Source organism: Podarcis bocagei (assembly GCF_964188305.1).
Source record: "Podarcis bocagei genome assembly, chromosome: 6".
NCBI classification, from domain to species: Eukaryota; Metazoa; Chordata; class Lepidosauria; order Squamata; family Lacertidae; genus Podarcis; species Podarcis bocagei.
The window spans coordinates 12093950-12121146 of NC_138130.1; the positions used below are offsets into that span (position 1 = coordinate 12093950).

At 41.1% G+C, this 27197-nt stretch overlaps 1 protein-coding gene across 3 annotated transcripts in view; it reads left to right on the forward strand.

Moving 5' to 3' along the window:
- The first annotated feature begins 1003 nt into the window (after window positions 1-1003).
- UGGT2 (UDP-glucose glycoprotein glucosyltransferase 2) overlaps window positions 1004-27197 on the forward strand; it is an 81914-nt gene continuing 55720 nt past the window's right edge. Inside the window, exons 1-10 of one of the 3 annotated variants that reach the window (XM_081198253.1) lie at window positions 1004-1193; window positions 5133-5215; window positions 7779-7909; window positions 9889-10001; window positions 12571-12745; window positions 14769-14865; window positions 15329-15401; window positions 18553-18653; window positions 23290-23389; window positions 25081-25141. In XM_081198253.1, the coding sequence (XP_081054379.1) occupies window positions 1042-1193; window positions 5133-5215; window positions 7779-7909; window positions 9889-10001; window positions 12571-12745; window positions 14769-14865; window positions 15329-15401; window positions 18553-18653; window positions 23290-23389; window positions 25081-25141 (1086 nt within the window). In that variant the 5' untranslated portion in view covers window positions 1004-1041. Of the gene's footprint in view, window positions 1194-5132; window positions 5216-7778; window positions 7910-9888; window positions 10002-12570; window positions 12746-14768; window positions 14866-15328; window positions 15402-18552; window positions 18654-23289; window positions 23390-25080; window positions 25142-27197 lie in introns of those variants that run through there. The other 2 variants (XM_081198251.1, XM_081198252.1) reach the window with 2 other exon arrangements.

The following is a 27197-nucleotide window of genomic DNA, read 5'->3' on the forward strand; positions in this document are numbered from 1 at the left end:
TTTACCAAAGCTGTCATAGACTTTGAAGATGCTCAAACTCAGGATGAAAGGGAGAAACGCGCTAAGAGGGAGGCATGTTTGGCAAACCCTCACAGTGATCAACTCCCTGCCAGAAACTTATGTCCCCACTGTGTGGATCCAGAACTGGCCTCCACAGCCACTTACGGGCTCACTGTTAAGACCGTGTTCATGGAAGACACTCGGCTACGAGGGATCGCCAAAGATGAAGAAAGAAGGAGGTTCTAATCTCACCACCTCCAGTTGCGCTTTACAGGCACAGCTGAGAGGGGCTTGAAGTACCAAACACGCTTTGCTTTCTGCATCAGGTCCCCAACCTATCACCAATATACTACGGATCCATCAACAACAATACGTCCGTAAACATGTTAAGTTAAATTAACTGAAAACAGCTTGCAGATACTTAATTGGCTTAGGATTTTCTTTAAGTGATTAATTAATAGGTTTAATTTCATAATGTGAAGATCTAAAGATGTTAATGTTTAAGTTAAATTATTTTAAGAACTATGATTTGGAAAACTGTTAAAAGGACATGCAGTGAAATTCAACCAAGGGGAAGCGAGGAAGTCACTAAACAATGTTAATAAGTGTAATTTTTAATAAGGTTATGATTTGTGTTTGTTTGCTCTATGTGTTTGTTTGTTTACAATGTTGTGAAAATCAATAAAAAAATTTTTTTGGCAACAATACGGCCGCACTACCAATAACGCGGATCTGCACCGCGAGGGTTGCGGGGCATCGCGTTGGGGAAGCTCAGCATCTTATAACGGTTCTCGTTCGGCCGGCCCCGCCCCCTCCCTCCAGGCCCCGCCCCCTACTCCGGCGGCTGTTGCGTTCGTCTCCGATTGGCGCTTTCCCGTGGACCAATGGGAAGAGCGGAGCCGCGATCCTACGGGAAAGAAGCGGGCGGGGCCTGGACTGGAGGCGAGCGCAGCGATTGGACCGGGCAGGGGGGCGGAGCCCGCTGTCGGGCCGCCGCCTGTGCGTGGCAGGCGCTCTGAGGGGATTCTGGCGACGCGGGCCATGGCGAAGAAGGTGGCCGGGGTGCCGGTGCTGGTGGCCGGGGTGCTGGTGCTCGGCTTGTGGCCGCGCGGCGCCGAGAGCTCCCCGAAGAAGGCGGTGGCCGCCCGGCTGGCGGCGAAGTGGCCGGCGACGCCGTTGCTGCTGGAGGCCAGGTGAGAGGACGAGAGAGAGGGTCGCTTGAGGGGTCAGCTGAGGGAAAGCGAGGGCAGCTGAGGCGCACCTCCAAAAGGGGGCGAGGGATGACCCGCGTCAGGAACAAGGAGACTAAGGGGAAAGGTTGACCTCGGGATCTGCTGCCCCTGTGGATCTGCCTGCCTTGGGTGGGGAGATCGAGTTGGAATCCTCCGCTCCCACCATCCCACGAGGGTCATCTGGTCCAACCCCCTCTGCCCTGCAGGAATCTTTTGCCTAAGGAAGAATGGACAAAATTTAACGATTATTTAGCTAAATGTGTTAAGTTAAACTAATTGGAAATAGCTTGCAAGCAACAGATTGGCTTAGGAATTTATTTAAGTTAAGTGATGTTTCACACGTACAATTTCGAATTGAAAAGATATAAGGATGTTAATGGACTAAATTAAGTTTATAAGAATTAAGATTTGGAAAGCCGTTATAAGGATATGCATGGAAATTCAACCAAGGGGAAGTGAGGAAGTCACTTAACAATGTTAATAAGTGTAATTTTAATAAGGTTATGATTTATGTTTGTGTGTTTTGTTTGTGTATAATTTTGTGAAACTTAATAAAAAAAATTGGGGGGGGGGAGGAATCTTTTGCCTAACATGGGACTCGAACCCGCAGCCCTCATGCCCTACCTGTTGAGCCAGCACTCCACAAACTCGGCATCCCAGGTGTCGGGTACAAGTCCAATCATCATTCCTGGCCCTGCGAGCGAGGGATGCTGGGAGTTGTAGTCCAGCGACAGCTGGGGTACCCAAGGTTGAGAAGCACTGGACTGTGCAACCTCCAACCAGGTCTCCTGGTGGGAATTCAGTGGGGATTGGGAATCACAGCTCTCCCGGCTGGGGCTGGTGGACGCTGAGGGAAAAGGACCTCAGGGCAGTCCGATTGGGAGAAGTGGAGACTTCCGGTGCCAGGGAGTGTAGTGCAGTGGTTAGAGCAGCCTTTGTCAGCCTTGTGCCCTTGGACTGCAGACACCATCAGCTCCAGATAGCGCACCTGGCAGGAGTTGGTGTACGTTGTAGTCCCAGCAATATCTTGAGGGTGCCAGGCTGGTTAAGTCTGGAGAAACTCCTTCTGAAATACTCAGCCTTGAAGGTCATACTCTTTCACCTACCTCACAAGGCTGTTTTGAGGAGAAGGGAGGGACAATGAATGCTGCCTTGGAACTAACTTGTAGGAAAGTTGTGATATACATAAGCTGAATGCTGTGATGTATGTAACATTAATTGTCCATGGAAGTCCAGAATTTCAATTGATTTAGGATAGTTTCCTTGAAAATCCATTGGAGTTTATGGAATGATTTAAGGGCCTGTCCCAAATATTTTAATGGCATGTTAGGGAGATTGTTCCAGAGAAAGTGTCTTGGAGTTGTAATCACAAACCAAATAAGTGCCCCTGCATTCCAGCCCTTTTATAGTACTCGTATGAGTTCATTTGCCTTATTGCTATCTCCATTAAGAACGTGTAGCCACGTGGTAAAATACTGAGGTCAGATATCTTACATATCCAGCAGTATCAAAAATAACAAGAAGCAAGTATGGGTCTTCTGCATCTGGCATGCCCATGAATCTTGTTCCAATGCCATAGCATGCCAAAGTGATGTAGTGTAAGAACCTTATTTCAAATAATTCTACATGTCATCAATAACAACTTAATACCTCAAGATGGCTGATCTTTATATTCTAGCAATTTGACCAATGTTGCCACACTGTGTGCACGCTGCATATAACTATGTAAAAAATTTCCCACCTCCTTTTTTATGCTGTCATAAAATAGAAGAAAATGAATTGGTGTGTTTAAATAGCATTATTTTCTGCTATGTTAAACCAGAAATGCTACTTGCTATTTAAGCTTATGAGTGGTCCTCAGTTTGGCATCCTGCTCCTTTTCCTGCCACCCCCAAAATAGATGCATTTGAATTTGTGTTGTGTCTTAGTAATAAATAATCCAGTAGTTAGTCCATGTCTTCTGGGATTGTGCCCTTTTACCACAGTTTGAGACAAAATCCTATCCCAAACAAACTTTTCATTGCAGAATTTGCACAGAAGTAGATGTAGGCATAGCCCTTCTAGGACTTTGTCACCTGCACATCAGTAAACAATGTCTTCCACTATACCATTTTGTTTCTATAAAAAAGAAGTATAAAATATCACAAAGAACAAACCTTGTTTACAACTCATGGTATGTCTGAAGTAAGGTAAACTATAGAGCTGGGTTTGGATGACACATTAAGCCAAATTATAACTCAGCCCAAGGAGTGTAACAGCCATATCTCCTCTTTGGGAACCTGTGCGTTTGCGCTAAGCCATGGTTTGCTGTGGCATTACATGCAAATGAGTCACTCTGTGCAAAAATACACAACTTCTGAGCAATTAGGAAACAGCAAGAATGGTTAGATCATGTAACACAGTTATTGTCAATAGTGGTATGAATATCACATAATTTAAAAGTAAATTAAATAAAATACATTTATGTAGTTAAAATTTACTAGTTTAATCTGTGCAACATCAGAACTTAGTTCCAATTGTATATGATTCAGAGTTTTCCTTAGCAATGAGCATTCAATATACCTCTTGTACAATACCATAAAATTTTGCGCTGTATGTGCTACGTGTATGGAAGAATGAGGCAACATAACTTGCATGTCTCATCATACTCAGTTTTCATCCACTCCTTGGCCTGCCTGCTGAGCTCATGGGTGACTGAATGTCTTTAAAGTCATTCAGAGTTAATTGTATAAATCCAATTTCACTGGTGTGCTTGCTGAGTGTGTCATATGTACATAGCAATTCTAAATAAGTTTAATTAGAAATAAGTCCTACTAAATTTAACAGGATTTATTCTGCAATAAATATGTTTAAGATTGCAGCTTTTACCTCAGTTTCCTGTCTGTAAAGTGAGAATTACATCCTGCAAACCTAATTTGAGCAAGTGCTATACTGCATAACTGAATGAAAACATCTCTGCCTTAGTTGTTCAGTCTGCATTGTTTTTAAATCTACCTTTAATTGTTTTTGGACTTAAGAAAAACCTGTCTTAGCTGTTTTTATTATATATTTGTAAATTTCCTTAAGGGGCATGTAGAAGGGGATTCATTAATCAATTAATTCATAGGTTGACAGCTTAATACAAAATATACTTCCAGGGATCCAGTGCTCAGGCTATGTAGATTATGTCTTGTTGTTGGTTGCTGACATGGGTTATTATTCTGCAGAACGTTTGCTATGTAGTGTTGTTCTACTGATCCCAAAGGACTTCTACAATTTTGGGGTGAGAAGTAAATTATGTCTTTAAATCATTTAGGCTTTTTCAAACACTTAGGGAGAATTGGCACAGCAACATCTTCTGGGATGTGTAAGGTTAGGATCCCACAGATCCCTAGCTGAGCTGGGAGGTTCCCAGTGGATTTGGGCTACACCTGCTTGGCTTCTTCATCCTTAGCTCAGCTGGAGATACACTGACATATCACCCCCATCTGTCTTAGCTGGATCCCATTTTACTGAGTTGAGCTCAGTGGATCTTAAACTGGTGTAAGCCTTGAAAAATGAGTTTTCTAGAGGCATGGTGGGGTCAGTACTGGAAAGGCTTGATCCTAAGCCCATTTAGCTCAGTTACGTGTCCTGGCAACCTGGGGTAAATTAAACCAGGAAAAAGAGTAGTGTAATTCAAACACAATTTTAAAGACTTGTTCCCCCTCTGCCTGGTTTAGGTGGGCTCTGCTAGCAAAAGCCCCATTTCTGAATGGAGTTTGGATCCGGTGTAATTTTTGCACCAGCTTAACTGATGCCAGGCCTGCTATATGCCAGCTGCTTGTGTATAGGATCGCTCACTTGGGCTTCTTCTCAAAATGGTTGTTTGTGTCTTATGAGTTATACTAATGGATGAATTATTACACACATTTTTAACAGTGAATTCATTGCAGAAGAAGGCAATGAGCAATTCTGGCAGTTTTTGGAAACGGTGAAAGAATTAACATTATACAGGAAAGGAGGTAAGTTGTGTTTGTTGTGTGTATCCAGACTGGCAGACCTTTCTGTAAATTGTACTGTGTAATAGTGTTAATAGTGTGCATGCTTTCAACCAAGAGTGGTTAACTTGGGACTCTCCAGTTGTTGTTGGTTTACAACTCACCCACCATCCTTGACTATTACTGGTGCTGGCTGGAGCTGATGGGAGCTTTGTGGTTTTTAAAAATCTTGCCTTTAAGTTGTGTTTTAGGAAATTTTTATTCTTTTTTATGCAAACCACTTAGAGATTTGATTATATTAAGCAATAAAATATGTTATAGATAAATAGTCCAACAACATCTGGAGAGTCACTTTAAATGCTCAGTGTATTCTGCAACCTGTCCTTAGTAGCGGTTCACTTTCTGGTTTCTTCACATTAAAATAAGAACGTTGAGACAGTCCAAGACATGTTGATGCCTGAAGCAGAAAATCAGAATGATATCCTCCCTTCCAAAAATCCACTGCATAAAGTAGGCTGCCTTGCCCTGGCTGATACCTGGACTTTGCAGTCAGCCACTGATTAGACAGATGGATAGCATGGACAGGTCCTTTTCAGTGGTGGGTCTGTACCTCTGAAACTTATTTCCTCAGCAGATATGTAGGGCCTCCTGTTCTAAGAAGAAGAAAAAATTCAGAATATTTTTATTTCAGTCTCTCTTATTCATCATGATATTGGAATTGCTGTTGCTCAATTTTTAGGGGTGTTAATGTGGTTTTCATGGATTCTGTAGGTGATTATGCCTTACAAAGTGGTATGTAAATATAGTAAGCAAGAAAATAAATAAATAAATAAATAAATAAATAAGCAAGCAATGGCTTTTTAAAATATTTGCCCAAACCTTTTTCATGCCCCCGCATCCTTATTTATATTCTGCATCATCTTCTTAGTTATCAGAGATCTTTTAAAAAAGATTTCTGATCTAAGCATCCCAGCATTTGTTGGTGGGGAGGGGAAGCAGCATGAAGGAGGGTCTTGATTTTGGCCTTATGAGTGAGCCTTGCCACTTGGCAATTTCATAATGTCATATCCGGGTTCATCCTCTTTTCCGTTCACCACATGAAGTTACTGATAAATGTGTAGGTACAGCATTTTTGTATCTATAATAACCCAGAGCTCTTTTCTGCAGCACATCAAAGGAGGCGACTGGAAGGTTTTGTTTCTGTTTGTAACAAACCATAGTTCCCCATTACCTTCAAACTTGGAGAAAAGTGATTTGCTTAAACGCTTGCTACTGAGAACAAACAAGAATCAAACAATAGTTTCAGATTCTTATTTACTAATTAGCTAAAACAATGTTCTCCAAGTTTAGATGTAGCAGTGAATCAAACATTGCATGCTAATTTTAATTGTGTCCAGTCATTTGGGCACATCACAACATTTTGTTTGTTTTGGGGATTTATATTCCTCCTCTAAATACCCATGGTGGCTTCCATTAAATATTTTTTTTAAAAAAAAAATCCACAGAAGGGGGCGTCTACACCTTCTGATGTTTGCTTTGTACAGGTTTGTGCATAACTCTAAACTATGGTTAGTGCACATCAAGATTTATAAACCAGCAGCACACCATGGCTTACAGGTGAGGTTTGTTCATGTTTAATAAACCATGGTTAGGCTGCTGCTATGGATTCAAATGATCTAATAAACTGTAGCTTAACATTAAGTGCGAATCACATCATGATATGGTCCTAGAGTTGCATACTGTTCTCTTTAGGTCATTGTTCCTCCTTAGTCACTCCCCACCTCCTGGGACTGGAGAGTTTTTCACTGTCCCAAGCACTAAGAGGAAGGAACAAGGTGCCACAGCTGGTCCTCTTGTCTCCATACTTACGTGTTATGGTGAATTAAAATATTTCCACCCACCCCAATCAAACTGCCACACAAGCTGGCTGCCATTAAATATGGTTGTTACAGAATTGTTGTCTTTATAATCTTTAGTCCTTGGGGACTTGCCCAGGTGTTCAGTTGGGATGGCAGCTGTAATTGCTGTTTGTTAAAAGAAAATTATATGCATAACCACTCAGTGGAATAGCAACCTGTTTTCTGTCTTTTGTTTATCTGTACTAGTACTACTTTATTTTTTCCTTTTCCACATCACTGTCTGTCTTGTCTTCCTCCATTTTCCTCTTCGCTTTTTCAACAACACAGCACTTTTTGCTTGCTAGTTCATAGGATTTCAGGCATTCACCTTAGCTTGGGCCATTTTATTTGGTAAAATGGTTAGTGATTAATACATAGTAATGCTCTCTGATGTATGATTCAACTTCTGCACCACTCTTTTCAGATTGGCAAGAGAAACCAGTTCACAAGTCAATATACCTGCCCTTTGATGGACACTTAATAGCATGTTTTATGTTTAATTTGTAAGCCCCCAAGTAGAGAAATTGTACTTTGTATTAATAAAAAATTTAGAATTGGCCAATCATCTGAAATCCTACAACTTTCTATATTCCAGATATTTTTATTTGCCAACACGTAATTGTAATTCAGTGATTTTTGGGACTAGATGTTAACATCTCACTTGTATTTCTTTTCCTTTTTTAATACAGTCTCGGAGCATTCTTATTACAACTTAATCCTGAAGAAAGCCGGACAATTCCTTTCAAATGTGCAGATTAATCTTTTGAAATTTTCTCTTTCCTTACGAGCACATTCCCCAACCATTCAGATGTTTCAGCAGGTGTGTAAAATGGGCTGGTACAAGCTAGGAATCTGGATATGGCTTTGGTTCACTTGCTAAAGAGGGGCTTTCAAAAATGGCTCCTCATTGTGGCTGTTGTCATACTGCAAGCCGTTCTCTTGCAGAAGCTTGCAGCATGGCTAAGAACGCTTTCTTCATACTGCTGCAACCCTCCCTTCCAAAATGTTTTGTGGTAGCGTGATGGTCTGCGTGCTAAGCTGCTGTAGAACTATAGTGCTGCGTGGAAGGGAAAAAAGACCAGAGGGATGGATTTACAGTAGCATCCAAGTGATGGTGGTCCTTAATCTCTAGTACAGTGGTGCCTCGCAAGACGAAATTAATTCGTTCCGCGAGTTTTTTCATCTTGCGGTTTTTTTCATCTTGCGAAGCACGGAGTCGGAAAAGTTTTGGAAAAGCTTCAAAAATCACCAAAGTCTTCAAAAACCTCAAAAAAGGCTACCACACCGCGTGCTATGAGTTGCTCCTCAAAGTCAAGTCGCAACTGTATTAACGGTTTTAAGAAAAAGGAAACAAACTTGCAAGACCCTAGGGAAAATCGTCTTGCGAAGCAACTCAAAAAACCAAAAACCCTTTCGTTTTGCGAGTTTTCCGTCTTGCGAGGCATTCGTCTTGCGAGGTACCACTGTAGTGTTGTTGATATTGGTAGGACTGGTCTGGAGAAAAACACTATTTGCTTTACATACATATGACCTCTTCAGGTGATATTCATCTGCAGTATATAGTTCAGTGTGAACGCAGAAGCAAATCTCAAATCGGTCCCACGCCATAGAGATACTGGCCTGGCTTGCATGCAGTGCTGAGCGAAACCATGGCTCCCAAAGAGGACATAATGGCTGCTTTGCTCCTCCTTGTCATTATGATATTGTGCTGTGTTGACCCAAGTCTCTTGCAAGACAAACTGCAAGCTGCAAAAAAAGACCTAGGAGTTTGTGGTTTGGATGTGAAAGCTAAACCACAAGCATGGATTTGGATGTCATGCTAAGCCAAAGCACAGCTTAGTACATTGGCAAAACAACTTTGGAGAAGAAAAGCTTCCATGATCTCCTCTCTGGGAGCCTGCCCATTTGCAGTAAGCCATGGTTGGGCTTAATGTTATGTGTGTAAGACAATAATGAGTGATCCAGGAAGACTCTGTATTATAATAAACACATGGTGTCCCATTTCATTTCTTCATTTCTGCCCACTAATGGGGTGTGTGCAGAGTTCAGCCCCCTAGATTACAGGTTGTCCACATGTGCTTTAGAACTAACAAATTCCCTGTGATGTCTAAATGGGAGACTCTCTCCCCACCCCAACTATAGTTAGTTAAAACAAAATATGGTCAAACAACTCACCTGGCTCAACAGAAAATGCTGCAAACATGCACTTACTGATGTGAAAAAGAAAGCTGTATCCTATTGATGTTGACACCAAAGCTGAGTCTGATCTTAAAGTGGGTATTTCTGAGGGTATTTTGGGACGTAGAAGAATAGACATGGTAACTATGAATTTGCCTATCAGCAATTTTATAAAATCAGCTGATACTTTATAAACTAGTTTAATAAAGGGTGTCCCTGTCATGTGAAGTAGGCACATGTTTCTGCAAAAGTTTGTATTAAAACTGTCCAAAGATTATGTATTTTGACCTCAACTGGAGTTGGGAAATGTGAGAAAAGATGATAGCTTCCCTGTTTACTTCTGTTATTTCCAAAAAAGGTGTGTTTTGTTATCTTAATAAAAAAAGAAAATTGATTTCTAAAACATCCAAATAACTGTTAATGGTGGGCATTCTGAGATAGGATACATTGGTGTTACTTGTAGGGCTCCGATCTTTTCATTATTTTCTCCTCACATACTTGGTACTTAGACGCACAATGTGATAGCAGCTGATGAGCTGTTTTAATCAAAGGAAGGTGCATTACTTTTAGGATGAAATGCAATTACACCAGCTGGGTTGAGTGTAATTGTTGAAATATTAGATTGCAGCTGATGAGCCGCCACCGAAAGGTTGCAGTGCATTTGTGGTTATCCATGGGAAGAGCACCTGTAAGACTAATGAAATTTGGAAGCTTCTGAAGAAAGCTGCTACAAGGTAAATATAGTGAGCTATTTTGAACGAACAGTTCTTAAAGCTTTTGTTCCACAGCATCACATTTTTATTTGTTTTGGCAGCACACATTTACCTTTGTACCTGGATATTGGGACTCAGTGATACATGTTGGTCAAAGATGCCACTTTGAGTTGCAGCTGTTGCTTTATCTCAGGCGCCTGGGAGGAGTGATTGTCTGCAATCCTTCTTCCATATGAATTTTACATTTCAGGCAGTGCATGTGAGTTCAGCTCCATCTCTTGGTCTGCTGCCACCTCCATCCTATCAGGTGGCTTCCCCTGACACTCCAAGAGTTCTGATTCTCTGATTCTGCAAGAGAGTGTTGAGTTCTGCCCATGGAACTGTGTGGGATTGCCACATAACAGCTATTATTTTCTTTTTTAAAGATTGGTGGAGCTTTTAAAACCATGAGAGAAGTAAGATGTTTCTGTGAGATACTACACATTGCACCGTCTCATTTAGAAATATTAGCCAGGCTGTCTAGTGCCTGCCACTAATGAAATTTGGCAATTTTCAAACTAGCCGACTAACTTTTCTCTGACCCAAGTGGTCACGTGTGTGGTTCTGACACAGATTATATGGATACAGGATTATACCTGTGGGATTACCACGCACATTACCACACACACTGAGACAGAATGTGGCTGATATGACATTAACAGATGCGTTATGGAAAACCAGGCTAGTTTGAAACCAGCCTCATATAACCAACACGCATAAGTCAAATTAATGCACTTCCCCTTATCTTGGGAGGAGATCTTCCTGAGAAGCTCTGTGTGTAAAGAGGTTTGAGCTGGTTGTTCCATCTCAGCCACATGGTTCTCACCAGCCACTCCTGAGTTCCTTTACAGTAATTTAGGAACTTTCACCACTTTGTAAGCTAACTTTTACTGCCTGTGCAACTTCTGACTGATGTCTGGAAAAGCACATGAACCTAACCTTTGAAGAGTTTGTAAGTAAACCAGTTTTTAACTTATAAACGTGTGGTCCATTCCTATGCTGGAACGGAAATTTTGGAACTCACTTTTAAAGGTCTAACAGCCTATATTTCCATGCTTTGCTTTGCTGCATATTTTGTGACATTAAATCTCTGCTGGGGTTCTCTCACCACAGAGTACTTGCCCCAAATTTGGATCTTGGCATCCAGAAACTATCCTTTCTATATATATTTTCCACCAACAATATCCAGCTAAGTCCTACACAGAGTAGACCATTTCAGTCAATGCACCTACCTTAGCCATGTCCATTAATTTCTGTGACCATCCTCTGAATAGAACGTAATATTGAATGCAATCCATAGATATACATGATATACATTTGCACGTGCACACACACAAAAAGTGACCTTGATATGCACTGGCTTCTGGCTCTCTACTTGCTTGCAACATTTGAAGGCTACTTTGGCTGCAGTGATTAGGTGCATTATTTCAGCCCTTCTGATCTTTCCCCAGATCTGAAGACAATGGTGTTTGATCCCATTGTCTGCCAGCCTACATATAATTGATGAGAACTGATACAGACTTCAAAGCATATGCATGCCTAGATTTCTTTGGCTGAACTTCAGCATGTTCTAAGGAACATTACCCCTAGTGTCCCTTAAACTTTAGTTACTTTGGTAGGATAGAAGCACTGTGCATGCTATGAAAATGAACCTTGTGGCTTGTTCCCCCCACCTTGCTCTGCTCTCTGTGGATATCCTGCTAGCAGAATTAGCCCATAAATTGTGAGATTAACAAACTACACATAGTTTAAAATGGCACAGGATTGCAAAGTCATTACATTCTCATAGTCAACAAATTCTTGTTGTTTACAAGGCGCACACATTATGCATAGGATTTTGGCTTGCATAGGAGTATGTTCCACCAGGATGGGATGAAGCTACATGTATGTTTTGACTTCTGGTCATGGTGAGAGTATTGCTACTTTTTCATGAAACAAAGCATAAATTCAACTAGATCGTGAACTGCCCATGTCATCTTTATTGATTGCATTCCCTTTGGTCTAATAGCTACCATGAACGGTACTAAATAAAAAGTCTGCATGTGCTGGATAATTAAAATAGCATTCAGTGCTTTGTGCTTGCAGCTGTGTAGCTTTTTTATCTGTGTCTTGATAAAATGGCTGATGCTGAGTTGCATCTTCAGCTGCTCTAACTTAGCTTGCTCTGCAACCAGTTTTAGCTACTGTGATGTCCTTATCTTAGTATGAAATCCTATATCGGGCATCCCCAAACTCGTCCCTTCAGCTGTTTTGGGACTACAGTTCCCATCATCCCTGACCACTGGTCCTGTTAGCTAGAGATGATGGGAGTTGTAGTCCCAAAATAGCTGGAGGGCTGAGTTTGGGGATGCCTGTCCTATATGGTACTTCCTTATCTTAGAGGAAGCCCCATTGGACAAAGTGAGTTTTACTTCAGAGTAAAGATGTATTGGATTGTGTTACATACTTTTGTCAATTGTTCAGTAACCAGGCAGTGAAGTCTCTCCCATTCTGACACACTCAAATTAAGTGATTCCTTTTAAATTGACAAATTATTTGTTCTTAATCCAAGGCCCAAGCCATATCTGTTCAAAGGAGATCATAAATTCCCTACGCTTAATGAGACCGGCCCAGTAGTGATCCTTTATGCCGAAATGGGTACAAAAGACTTCGCTACATTTCACAAAGTTTTGTCTGAACAAGCACAAAAAGAGGAAATTGTTTACGTTCTTCGACATTTTGTCCAGGTAAGTGTGTGTGCAGAAGGGATATAGTTAACTGCAATTGAATTAAAGTTTGTTTAAACCTTTCCAAATGTCCACGAAGCCCCGTTGTTGCATACTTTGTTGTCAGTTTCAAAGCTTTTCAGCCACAGTTTGCCACAAAAGGGGAACACTGGGGCTTTTGGCCTTGTGCCATACTTATGGGTTTCCTATATATTCCTTCAGATATAACACAGTATATTGAAATTAACAGGAGAATGACTGGCTTCAGATGAGCCTACAGTCAGCCACCGGAGAACTGATATATCTAGTAACAATAATAATAATAATAACAACAAATTTTATTTATATCCCACCCTCCCCAGCCGAAGCTGGGCTCAGAGCGGCTAACAACAGTAAAATGATAAAGCATTCTAAAAGGATGTTGTAAGGAAAGTAACAGGTGGCGTTTTATTGAAAATGGTTATTTTTCCTTCACCCCCATTGTTTTTAAGTTCCCATGGTGGGTGGCCAGATGCAAAAGAGGACAGGGTTCCTGTGCCTTTCATATTATAAAACATCTGCTACAGCTCCCACTTCTGCAGAACTATTAAACTACTGTCTTTTGCATCTGTTCATCCTATTAGTGAAGCACTTCCTCCCTTCTTTCCTCTAGAATGTTCTTTACAGTATGTCAGAATTCTTCCCCTGTACAAGCACAGACTGCAAACCACATGCGTATACCGCATCAAGCATCCTCCAAGTTAATATTGCATTAATTGGATCCTGACATTCAGTCACAAGGCCTAACTCTGATGTGAAGTCGTTGGTTTTTTTTAATTGAAGTCAACTAGGCTGGTGATGAAAACTCTGTGGAGCAGAGACCAAAGAAAGTGTGCATGGATTAGTGTAGTGTCCGAAGTTCAAAAAAATAATCTGACCCTAACTTTATGATGATGATGATAATGATATTAATAATAATTTGTACCCCGCCCATCTGGCTGGGTTTTCCCCAGCCACTCTGGGTGGCTCCCAACAGAAAATTAAAAACACAATAAAACATCAGACATTAAAAACTTCCCTAAAAAGGGTTGCCTTCAGATATCTTTTAAAAGTCAGTTAGTTGTTTATTTCTTTGACATCCGATGCGAGGGCATTCCACAGGATGGGTGTCACTACTGAGAAGGCTCTCTGCCAATAGAAGGTATTCTTTCCGAATGGAGGCCTCTATTAATTTTAGATTAAAATCCATAGTTCTTGTCTAATGCCTGCTACAACTCACAGTACAATGCTATATGACGTACCGTATATTTCATCCCATAGGATGCACCTAGTTTTTTTTTGGGGGGGGAATAAAGGAAAATCCCCCCCTTTATTCCCCCCCCAAACCAGGTCGGGGAATCCAAACCAGGTCGGGGAACAGCGGGATGGCGGCGCTGCGCCTCCCCGCTATCCCCCGAGCTTGTGGGGCTGCCTGATGTCTGCCCGGCGCGCGGGGCGCTCTGCTTCAGGGTGCCCCGCACGCCGTGCAGCAGGCTGCTATCCGCAGCCTAGGGAGCCCTGTGGGAACTCCCGCAGGGCTCCCCAGGCTGCGGATGTCTGCCCAGCGCGCGGGGCACTCTGCTTCAGGGCGCCCCGCGCGCCGTACAGCAGGCTGCTGTCCGCAGGCTGCGGATAGCTTCCTGAAGCCTGGAGAGCGAGAGGGGTCAGTGCGCACCGACCCCTCTTGCTCTCCAAGCTTTGGCGAAAGCCTGTATTCGCCCCATAGGACGCACACAGATTTCCCCTTCATTTTTGGAGGGGGGAAAGTGTGTCCTATAGGGCGAAAAATACGGTAAGTCCCTCTGAATTGTATGGGGATTGCGATCAGGGAAGTGGGTATAGGATTGCAGCCTTAACGGGCAATTATTTGTAAAGTATAATCCTGATCTTGTGTATGTTTACTCAGGAGTTCAACAGATTTAAATGTGATTTACTCTCAAGTAAATCTAAGTTTAGAACTTATTTAGAAATGGCAGTACTTAACATTCCTCCCTTCTGTTCTTTTCAAAATGATGTACTCGAGCAGAAACCTAACTCCGAGAAGATGTATTTGTCTGGATATGGTGTGGAGCTTGCAGTAAAGAGTACAGAATACAAAGCGGTAGATGACTCTCAGACCAAAGGTACATTTTTCTCCGGTGTGTGGTATTACTAGAGACATTATCATCACAAAATATTTGGCAGTGTCTAGAATTTTGAAGGCAGTAATCTTCTACATTGCCCCATTGAAGTTAATGGAAAATGTCTTATTGGGTCAGTAATTCACCCAGTATTTGTTTTCCTGACACACACCGTTGGTTGTGATTGCATTTTGTGGGATATGGCAAAAGTAGCCACAGGCGTTGAGAATCAATACAGAAATGTACATCTGTAATTTTTTTGTTGATGGAATGGAAAACTCCTATTTTCTAACTGTATGCCAAACCTGATCTTCCTCCTTTGTCATCTATTTGAGAACCTGTCTTAATTTCTTTCTTCCTCTCATTTTAGGCAGTGAGTTAGTTTCTTTGATAGAAAAACTAGTAATTGTAATCAGTTCTAGAAAGAAAATATATTGTAATATTTTTGTACATGTGTTTTGTTTAGCTACAAATAATGTAACAGCAGAAGGAGCCAATGAGGAAAGTGAAGTCCAGGGCTTTCTCTTTGACACATTAAAGTGAGTTTATGTTAATTATAATTCCATACTGTCATGCTTGCTTTTATAAACTTGTGTTTTTAGTGCTTGAATAAGATCTGTTGCAAAATCATCTTTTGAAATTTTACCTGTTTTATGAAGTTAATTTAAACTGGTAGTTACAAATGTCTTGATGTATGCAAATGATGTTGAAATGTTACTTTTGACCATATTGCAATTGTTTTAAGATCATGCTTCTGTTGAACAATGGATGCATATAGACATTTTCCTGTTGTGCAAATAAATATATTTTATCTTTTTAAAAAGGCATGTGATTTGACCATATGAGGATAATAATACTATGCTTGTTTACTTACATAAGCACATCTTTTTTATTTTCAGTTAGGATAAAACACCTTTTGTGCTGGTAAATGCTTTATATATCATAAAATATCCCCTAGAGAGGAAAGTAACAAACATGAGGAAGAACAAAATTGCACCTTTGCTCAGCATGTCCCTATTTCATACAATAGCATATTTTTGAGTGGAAGCAAAAGCTACCACACTTCGTCACATCATGCAGACCAGGCATGCCCAACTGGGTGATTGTGATCGATTATGGGGCGTCCCTGGTCGATCTTGTGATCCTGGTCGATCGTGCCCCCCCCCCCCAGGAAAAAAGAAGAAAAGAAAAGAAAGAAAGCTCAACAACTTTGGTGAAGTCTTCCTCAAAAAAGCTCCACAACTTTGGTCAATCCAAAGGCCAGATGACTGCCAGCTATAGTGGGAGTAGATTGCATCTCTTAGGAGTTGAGCATGCCTGATGTAGACCATTACATCCTATAAAATACTTGGGACCTTGAACCTGCAATTCCGGAAGCAGGACCTGCACTCATAACAGCAACAACAACACTATTTTCATTCTCATTTTCATTTTTATTAGTAGTTGTATCATTTATATGCCGCCCATCTGACTAGGTTGCCCCAGCCACTCTGGGTGGCTTACATTTTGCATTAACGTAAAAAATCAGCTCCTTATATGATAACAGCTACCATTTTTGCTAAATGTTGGATGTGATACCTAAAATACCTAATATGGGGAAACGGATGGTTAAGATGCAGGGTCCAGTGGCCATGGCTCAATCAACATCCTTTATTAAGAACTAAGGAAAATCAACAAAAATAGATACGTTTATAGAAAATTAGGCACCATTTATTAGCTTTTGTGGGTGTAGCCTATTAATTCCAAGCTCATATTTATGAAGATAAACTGTAATGAAAATAAACCACAAACTAAAAATGTCTTCATATTTTATTACACAACTATCACTGACGTTTGCTAACTGCCCTAGGAGCCTTTTAGGATGTAGAGTGGATTAAAAATACTTTAAATAAATACAAAAATAGAACACATCAAATATAGACGTTGAAATAAATTTCCTCAATGAGTAATAAACGGCTGAGTCACGTATTAGAGAAAGCCTGCTTAAACAAAAAAAGGATATCAGCAAAAGTCTAAAGACCATTACTGGTGGTGTTTAATACTGGTGGTGCCTAATATTTTACTTCGCCAAACCTTTATTGGGCGTTACAAATATAGGCCATCATAAAACATCTATGTACAAAATTTTAAAATATATACAAATAAATAGCCATGTAAAAATATGTAATAATGAGGATTTTCATTGGACTTTCTTCCCACTAAATAGTGCCATTCACCAGAGATACTATTGATAAAAACTCAGCCACTCTTGCAGTTACTTGCGGGTTAATATTAAACAGATAGAATCTGATATTTTCATTGTGCCATGAAGACTACTCCCCAAAAAGGGGATAGCATTCATTTGCGTAGCTGGTTGTACAATGGGCAGTAGAAAAGAATATGTTCTACTGTGGCCAGCACGTTCCAAAAACATCCACAATGTCTATTGTTTCTGGGGATGTTTGAATATCTGCCCCTGCCAAAAGCTGAGGGGGAAATGTTCAGTTGGGCTAATATAAAGGCCCTGCATTGGACTGGAATTATTAATTTTGAAATATAAGTGACCCTGTTATCTGTTGTATTTAAACCATAAAACTTAGGGGAGCAAATTTGATTTACAGCTCTCAATGTTTTGTTTTTCAGTGTTCCTTAATCTGATTTGAATATTATGATAAATAATTGTATAACTATTATAACTTGAATTATAACTTGAATTATGCAAGAGTTCTGCCTAATATCTATAGAAAGGGAGGTACTACTACATGGGAGATCATTACTTTGTACCAGGCTTGGGAGGGTGAGCTGAATTGGGTGAAGGGACCAGCCAAGCTCTCCCAGCTAAACCAGCCTCCTGCCGTTGGTGCAGCACTTTTGCACCCACCAGACGGGCAGGTGTTAGTGCCTCTGGAATTCTTGCCAGCAGTAGCCAGCACAACGCTCTGAAACAGGGTGTTCCAGGGGTGAGGAGGGGCTGAGCTGGCCCATATCTGTCGGATCCTGAGCTGGTTTCACAGTCATTGTGTGACAGCATCAGGCCTATGAATGCTATGCCAGCTCCAGGCTGGCACAGCGACTTTTCTGCCCCCCCCCCACCTTCCACCTTGGCAACCATATGTGGCAGGGCTGCAAATGTGCTGGTGGCTTTGCTGCACTGTAAAGCTGTGGGCTGGGAGAGGGGAAGAGAGAAGATTTGCAGCCTAAAAGTCCCATGCCTAATGGAAGGGAGCGGCCAACTGGAAGGTCAGTTAGCCTACAAAAGCGCCTTTATCTGGTTCCGCTACATAGGGCTGCCACACATCCATAATTTCCTGGGTAGTATTTTTGAGAATTGGTTAAAATGTCCTTGAAAACCCAGGCACATGGCAGCTCATATTGGACTTTCCCCAAAAATAGCTAAAGGCTGCATTTATTTGGAGTTTTTGTCAAATGCTCAACAACTTTGGCCTATATGGTATGGCATTTATTTGGAGTTGGCTCCTATGGTTGCTAACCATGGTCAATGGTAATCAGCGATTGAAACTTTGCTTTGAACCCCGTCTTCAAACTTTGGTTGTGCGGGACAGTAGCATTAATAAGTTCCCCCTTCTGGGTTACGAGAAACATTAAAACTACAATTTTCAAACATTTATCATTGGTCTTTACGCCAACCGAATTATAAGCTCCTACAAGTGTTGTGTAGTATTGACTTGGTTTATGTTTCATAAAATCCAGGCAGAACTATCCTGACCTCAAAGACAATCTTCAAGAGCTGAGGAAATACCTGATTGAAAGTAGTGATGATACAGAGCCTTTGAAGGTTTGGGAATTGTCAGGTAATAACCTTTATACTAGTTGTTTGTTTTTTGGTGTAATACAGTGGAAGAATGAATGGCAGTGTATTTGCACCAGTTATATTGACATCAATGTAATGTTTACAAACCTTGTATGTGCAAAGGGGTTGCTGGTTTTTGGGAAGGCTCTTCTGAGAAAAAAATTCTCGAGGTGTACATTGGGAAATAACTGCTGTGCACACATAACTTTTATCATCCGTGCTAAAAAAATAAAATAAAATGTGAATCCCTTGCTCACACAGGCTCCAGATTAGCCATTGTATTCACAATCTGGATATCCGTTATGCTTCTTTTGCTGTGTTGCTTAAGGAGTATCTCCCAGAACTACATTTTCATGGAATACATTTTCAGTGAGCTGTGTTGATCTCCCAGTGATAATGGTAATTTGCTAGTGTTATGAAAGTATCGTGCTGAAAACCTGAGGGACCATTCTAGATGTTACGCCTAGTTCTAAGTGGTGCAGTGGAACAGGAAATGTGGAGGAATTAATCTCTGGGGCATTTTTTTTGGAACAATGACATCCTCTGCTGGAGCACCAGATACAATCCCCCCACCCACCCACCACTGCCCCTGTTCTCATGCCTCTGGCAAGCGAATGAGATGATAACGAGGCTTTCAATTTCTACTGTTGTTTGTAACATATCACCATAAAGGAAATTGGAGAATGTGGGCAATAGACAGAAGCTGGCTGCTTTTGTTTCCTTTCTTTGCGGTTCTTGCTTCGTGTCAGCAGTTTAAATGGTAACACCTTTTTGTAAAATGGTGAGCATGGCTGATCAAAAGCTAAAGGTTGGACTTTTGTTAAAGCTCAGTGTGTTTTAGCAGGCTGAACCTATGCCGTTAGAAACAAACTCGGCTGAATTTAGTAGCACTTACTCCCAGGTAACCATGCATAAGATTGTACTCCTGCCTCATGGCTGATCAGGCAAGTGATTCCAGGTTAAGCGGCGCACCACTTTCTGCCAGCCCAGTATTCTAGGATCGGCATCAGATCCCATTAAGTTGGGTATTATGCCATGTCTACTAATCTTTGAGGTGTACATGTGTCATAGTAGATCAAGAAAGCTGCCTGAATTTTTTAACTCAGTGGAGTGTGGCTATGGAAGGCTGTCAATATGCGCTTCTGTACTTCAGAATTTATGTCCTAGCATCAACGTGCAATGGGTTTTTTCAGGCTCCCTTCATATAACCGACTTGGGTGGGGCTGGGGAACCAGACACGCAGCTGCTACTTTCAGCAGCCGCCGCACATTTTGGTTCTGTGATCGGATCCTTGTAGCTTTTCTTAAGTTTTCAGAAATAAATCAAGAGATTAATATATGGTCAGACTCAAAACATTTGTCCTGGCTTCATTGACAGGATGAAACACCAAGAAGCATCTATTGTTCTCTTCTGTGAATCTATTTTTAACTAAACAGTTTTAGATTTTATTGGTAAACTGCTGCATCAGATGAACAAAGTGCACATAAAGCTCTTCAGAGAGGCGGAGGGAAGGGAAAGATGTTAAATCTTCCTATCCTGATGACCTGCAGGAGGATCTTGTGTGGCTGAAATCATTGTGGTACAATTTATCTTTACTGTTTCTATTAATGCGGCACAGGAGTAGGCCATGAAGTGTTATCATTGCAAAATAAAAGCCATAATACTACTTTAAAAGCTATTTCGTCATATCTATGATATGTTGAGGATGAGGGAAATTGACCATGAAGCTTGTGGAAGATTAGGCTTTTTTTCATAATACTGTAAAAGTAGCACGATAGGATGCCTTTTCCCCTTTCAGCGTTATTGGTAACAGTTTCTTGTATGCTTTTATGTTACATATAGGATATCCTTTTTGGAAATAAATAAACAAGTTAATGAGAATTAGTTAGTTGTAACTAAATTAAGTTCCATTGCTTTCCCTGGGTCTTATAGCATTATGCATGTCTACTCAGAAGTAAGTCCTATTGAGTTTAGGGCGGATTACTCCCAAGTAAGTGGGTATAGGATTGTAGCTCTACTAAAGGCCAACATTGACTGCATTGCAGAGAGGAAAATAGCCTTGTGCTACTCATGATTCATTAGTTGAATTAGATTTGTTTGTTATAAGCCACTAGGAGTTCAAACAAAATAGATGGAATATAAATTTAATGAAACCTTTTGAAACTGGGCAATATAGCTATTACTGTGTTTCCTCTATAGTTATTATTCCTGTATTCCAGTGTTCCAAAATCTGTGCTACAATAAGCTGAATTCTGTAACCTGTGTAAATAATGCAAATTGAGCACCCCCCCTTTTTTATGCTGCTTTTGAATAATCAATACTATTTTGCCTAACTTACTCTGATTTTTAGTATTCATGAAGAGTGGCAAGAAATTAAATTGGAGTCTGAAACTTCTCCCTCAACTGTTGGAAATTTGGTGTCGCACCTATGCTGCGTTTCAGCAACAGCTAGCAGAACAGTTTCAAGGCTATCATGAAACTTGTTCTGGAAAGTTTAAATTTTCAGAAAGCTTGAATTCTAGGGGTTTTCTGCACTCCGATCAAATCAAATCAAAACATGCAAGCAGTCCTGACAGATGCATGCAGATGAGGTTTGAACAATCAGAAATGCGAGTAGAAGTAAAAGCAGTTCAGTGGTAAGATTTATGTATGCGACTGCAGCGTCAAGAATTTTGTTGGCCCCAAAATGGAAAGAAGAAGACCCGAGGAAAGAACTGGATACAGAAACTCATGGATTATGCAGAAATGGCAAAACTTACCAGAAAAACAAGACATCAAAACTACAAACTTTTTATAAAAGAATGGAAATTGTGTATTGGATATGTACAAATAAATTGTAAACAGATAAGGACATTGGCAGGATTATTGTAATAACCTGCAGTTTCATAAGAGTAAATAATTAAAGTAGTTGAATAAAAAAATAAGTTAATTCAGTATATGTAGGAAATGATGAATATAAATTTAAGGAACCGCAGAAAGAGGAAGAAGGAAGTCGAATTTTGAAATGTTAAAATGACTGTAAAACTATTGGAATGTATATAACTGAATATTACAAATAGTTCAGTGGCTAAGTTCAGACATTCCTACAAACCATTTGGAGAACTGGAAACAAGACATGTGCCGCGTCTGAGTTAGGGCGGTGCAGGCAGTTGCCCCACACAGGGTGCTGAGCCACGGAGGCACAAAATTGAGAAGATCCATAATTGAGAAGATCCATTTTGGGGTTCCATGTTTTGGGCTCGCTCAGAACGCCATGTTAACAAAGATTGCCAAAGTACACACTTGACATGTGTGTACAGCACTCTCTGTAGTTTGCCAGTTCAAATATCATGACAAACTGTGGTTAGGTTGGAAGAGCAAGTACCAACCCTTGCTGCTCTGTTGGGTTGAAATAACCGACAGAAGAGTAGCAAGTGTCATGTGGGAGGCATCTCTCGAGCAAGCCTCGAGGAGTCCCTTTTATTGAATATTACAGCAATTGCCACGTATGTGCTTATTGCTGATTGGTTAACACAAGTACAAAGCAAAGGTTACATATAGGCATTAATCACCAATAGATTAAAGGCTGGGAAAGGGAGCACAGAACTAGACAGGCATGAAAACCTCCTAATTAAATTATAACTAGTGATTGATATAGCAAAGCTTAAACAATTGCATTCTGATAGATGTGGTCAACTATGCATTAAGAACAGGTCAGAGTGTAATGTTTCCATGAACTCAGTATGAACTGAACATTCTGGGATGGTGAGGGAATGTCTTAGTATTAGAACAGTTTGTGTAGCATCATGTGCAGAAGCAAAGCTTAGAAGCAAAGCTTCCCATCATGCCACAGTCATGTGCAGAAGCAAAGCTTACCTTCACTGCTCTGAAGTAAATTGGGGGTCAGCACTAAACAGGAGTCGGAAAGGGAAGCAGCGTATGTGCAAGCCTGCAGCTCATTCATAAGCGGAATAATTTTCTGACTAGAGCCTTTGAGACAAAACAAGCTTAATCTGCTGCCACATCTTACACCTAAGGAAATTATTTAATTACAGCTGCATCTGTAGTATAGTTCAGACTGTTTACTATCTCTGTTCATGGTGACAATTATAACTTGCATCACGGCTGTGTACTATCATAGTAGCCTCTGAGTGCATTTGTGGAAAATGTGTATAGAAATAAGACTGCTGCATTTTTTAAATTGGCTTTAGGGCAGTGGAAGTCACTTACCATTTCAGACGAAAAGATGTGTCAAAGAGTAGTTGAAATGGTACAGTTTTTAATCATATGTTACGATGAATTAATGTATTTTTTATATATTTACCTTGTGGCTTATCTTGTTGCTTTTATTAACAGTGTGTGCAAATGACCTGATTGGCTAATGATGAATATAATTCTATTTACAGTTGTTACTTATATACCCCTGTCTAGTCAACATATATATGCTCCAGGCATGTGACCATAGTCAAGGAATTGGGAGTTGACCCTAGGATTTCCTCTTCCCTTCTCTCCCTAAATTCTACCTGCCAACATAACTGTAGCTGATCGTTAGATAAACATTGACCTTCAAGTTAATTAAAGCCAGACAGGTTTGGCTATTAACAAATGTTTTAAATCCATACCTAAGGTTCTTCAGTGAATGCTTTGTTTTCTTGTAGACATTAGTTTGCAAGCAGCCTCTCGAATTCTCTCTGTGCCCGCTTATAATGCATTAAAAGTCATGAAGGACATTGCACAGAACTTCCCAGTCAAGGCCAGGTAAGGCTAATGTTATTTCCAATTACAGTGGTACCTCGGTTTAAGAACAGTCCGGTTTAAGAACAATTTGGTGTACATACTCCGCAAAATCGGAAATAGTGTCTTGGTTTGAGAACTTTACCTCAGTCTAAGAACGGAATCCGAACGGTGGAAGGGCACCGGCGACGGGATGCCTCATTAGGGAAAGTGTGCCTTGGTTTAAGAATGGTTTTGGTTTAAGAAAGGACTTCTGGAACGGATTAAGTTCGTAAACCGAAGTACCACTGCATATTAATGAATGTCTGGATTTTGAGAGTTTCTTTTGAAACTTTATTTACATTTTTATCCCACCCTTCTTCCAAAGTTATTAGGGCAGCAGATGTGACTTTCTTTCATTTTATTCATTCACCAACCCTAGGAGGTAGAAAGTGACTGGTCTGAGTTGAGCTTTCTGACCAAGTGGAATTTTAGCCTGGTCTCTCCAGTCCAAGTTCAGCACTGTTGTCCACTACAATATGCTAGAGTAGCCTTCCAATAAACTCTACAAAAGTTGCTAGCCTGACTGCTGTCATATATCTATGTAAGTTGTCTGTGTCAATAAAGAAAATCAGGATCTACCCCACATCTTGCCTTGAAGTTGATTCTTATCATGTGACCAGGAAAGTGTTTTTTAACAAGCCTAAACAACAGTTAATAGAATTCAACAGATGGAAGGATCCAGTATGTAAATCCAAATGCTAAGTCTTAAATGGCCCATTGGGTGCAAGTTGTCAAATTAAGAAATATAGCCATGATCATTCATGCCACAATAATAGGCAGTTCTTTGTCATCTTTCTATATCAAGAGATTACTCATAAGAGCAGTGAAGCTAGCTTTCCAGTGTTTATACAACTGGTATCATGTCGAGATTTCCTTCATTAGCAGACATTGTCATGATTGTAAGTGAACATTTTATAGCGTTTTTCGTGGATAAAATGCTTTACAGTTCTTATCTCGTTTACCCTTACAACAACCCTGTGGGTCTCCCTCTGCTACAAAAGCCAAATTTCTTTCCCTACTGTTCTATCAAACAATACGCTATTGTTACAGTCTGCGATGCCTTGAATCCCCAATACAATCCCATACTTATTTGACATTGCAAGGCACAGCTGGCTGTAGTTTTTGAACTATTGTGACAACCCTTAGACAGAATAAGGCGGAGATGAGAGTGCATGGTTGATGTTAGACACGAGCAGTAATTTCTGTCGTCTGGAAGAAACTTGAATAACTTTTCTTTGTTCCTGTTTGAATACATCTTGCATAAAATTTGTATTTGAGCATATAACAACTGTTGAAAATGATGCTTAGGTCTATCAAAAGTCTTTTCTAAAAATCTTTAATAGTCATTTTACTTTAGAAGAAAAGTTTACAAGTCTTACTAGATAGCAAGAAATTGAGAGTGGACATCTGCTTTGAACATGCCCTCACATGTCACAGAGGGAAAAGCCTAGTTTAAGAAACCATAGCTCAAGCTAATTGTAGTTTCCAGTTCAGAAGTTAACTACAAATTGGTTAGCTTAAACCAGTTGTTTCATTGTGGTTGGGTGTTAGAGGGGATATATTGAGGGGATATCATTGCATGCAAAACCTTGCCTATGGAGTACTTTATTCCCTCAGAATAGGTGGGGGAAATGCCGAAACACAGAACAGTTCATGATCTCTGACTTTTTCAGATCCCTGACCAAAGTGTTAGTGAACCTGCAAATGCGGAAAGAAATAAAGGAAAATCAACAGGTTTGTTATTGTTCTTTTTATTATACAAAATAATGCAATTGATTATACTGTGTCAAGGGATGCATATATTATACAATGCTGGGAGATAAACGTATTATGATGTAACTTAAAAATGTAAGCAGCAGAATTTCTAAATGTGGACTTGCTCATCAGTTGCAGTCCTTAGCTTCTCATGACACCTTCTGCTCAAATATTGCATGGCATGGCCTGATTTGCTGAGCAGCCCTTCCAGCTACAGTGAGCGATGAAACTTAGACCATTGATGTTCAGATGTTACCTTCAGGGCTTGAGCTTTAACTCTGAACTAAGCTGCTTTAATTGGAGTTGAACATAAATCAGTTCAGTACCCAAATGTCTGCATGCAGGATAATTTGCTCTGTCGATAATGTATTTTAATGTATTGCAGAATTATATTTCCCTTAACGCATGGGTCATCTGAGATCTATGTTCTTCAGTGTATGTTTTAAAATATAATTCTCCTTCCTCAGCTTCACCCCTATCATCCTAGATCAAGTCAGTAATCTTCAGCTACTGTCCCATTCCAAACAGCCCCATGTTTGTGAAGATTGCTTTGTTCAGGATTCATTTTCTTATACAGTGGTGCCCCGCAAGACGAAAAACTCGCAAAACGAAAGGTTTTTTCGTTTTCGAGTTGCCTCGCAAGACGAATTTCCCTATGGGCTTGCTTCGCAAAATGAAGCTTGCCCCGCAAGCTCTGGGGACAGCGGGTCTTCCCCGCTGTCCCCGGACCTCTTTTGAAGCAAGGGGCGTCGGGGAGAAGCGATCTTCTCCCCGCAGCCCCAGGTCCGGGGACAGCGGGAAGCGCTTCCCGCTGTCCCGGACCTCTTTTGAAGCAAGGGGCAGCGGGGAGAAGCGATCTTCTCCCCGCCACCCCTTGCTTCAAAAGAGGTCCGGGGACAGCGGGAAGTGCAGCGCTTCTTCCCCGCTGTCCCCGGACCTCTCTTGAAGCAAGGGGCGGCAGGGAGAAGCGATCTCCCTGCCGCCCCTTGCTTCAAAAGAGGTCCGGGGACAGCGGGGAAGAAGCGATCTTCTCCCCGCAACCCCAGGTCTGGGGACAGCGGGAAGCGCTTCCCGCTGTCCCCGGACCTCTTTTGAAAAAACTTGCGGAACGAATTAATTTCGTCTTGCGAGGCACCACTGTATGTATAGTGGATCAGACACTCATTGACACTTCTTTCCGCTCTTCCCTGATTTATATAAAATATGCTTGATTTGCTACTCACAGAGGTGTAAAGAATTTTATTTATTTATTAAATTCCTTGACCACCCTTTATTTGAGGAACTTGTGGATGTCAAGGGTGCGGTACCAGTGATGCGGGCAGAGTTAGGTTATGGACCAACCGCAAGGTCTCACCCCCCCCCTTTCTCTGTGCATAACATGTAGACAACTTCAGGTTCTCAAAATTATCTATGTGCTTTTGGGGGGTCACTTATCCATTTTGATAAACTTGTCAGAAAGACCCACCCTTTTTATCCAACACTACCTATCTGCTGCTAGGTCTGCACTTTTCTTCCTCCCTACCTCCCTCGTGGAAACTATATCTTGCAAAAAATTAATCCATGTGTTGTTGGATTCTATCAGCCCCAGCCAATATGGCTACTGGTCAGGGTTGATGGGAACTGCAGTCGTCCAACAACAGCTGGGAGGTCGGCAGGTTCCCCACCCATGTGCTAAATTATGGTTTCGTGCTGCAAGATTGTGCAGGTATGAGCCTCAGGCTTGCATGCCGTATCCTGATAATAACGTAAAAGCCCGGCTGTGTCTTGGGGACTGGACTGAGGAGGAATGGTGGAGACCTCCCCTCCCTCCTGAACTTCCCAGAGAAGAGGACGGTTGTATTGAATTACAGCCGTGGTTTGAGGAAGGTCACAAGTCAGAGACAGGTGAACAGAAGAGTTGGGAGGTGTTGGGAAAAGAGAAAGGGGGAGACAGAGACAGAGCAGCCAGCTGACACGTTATCGCTGGAGAGCAGTTTTGACCCCCCTTGTCCCAGGACCTGGCGTGCACTGAAAGTGGAAGAGCAAAGGACTCAAG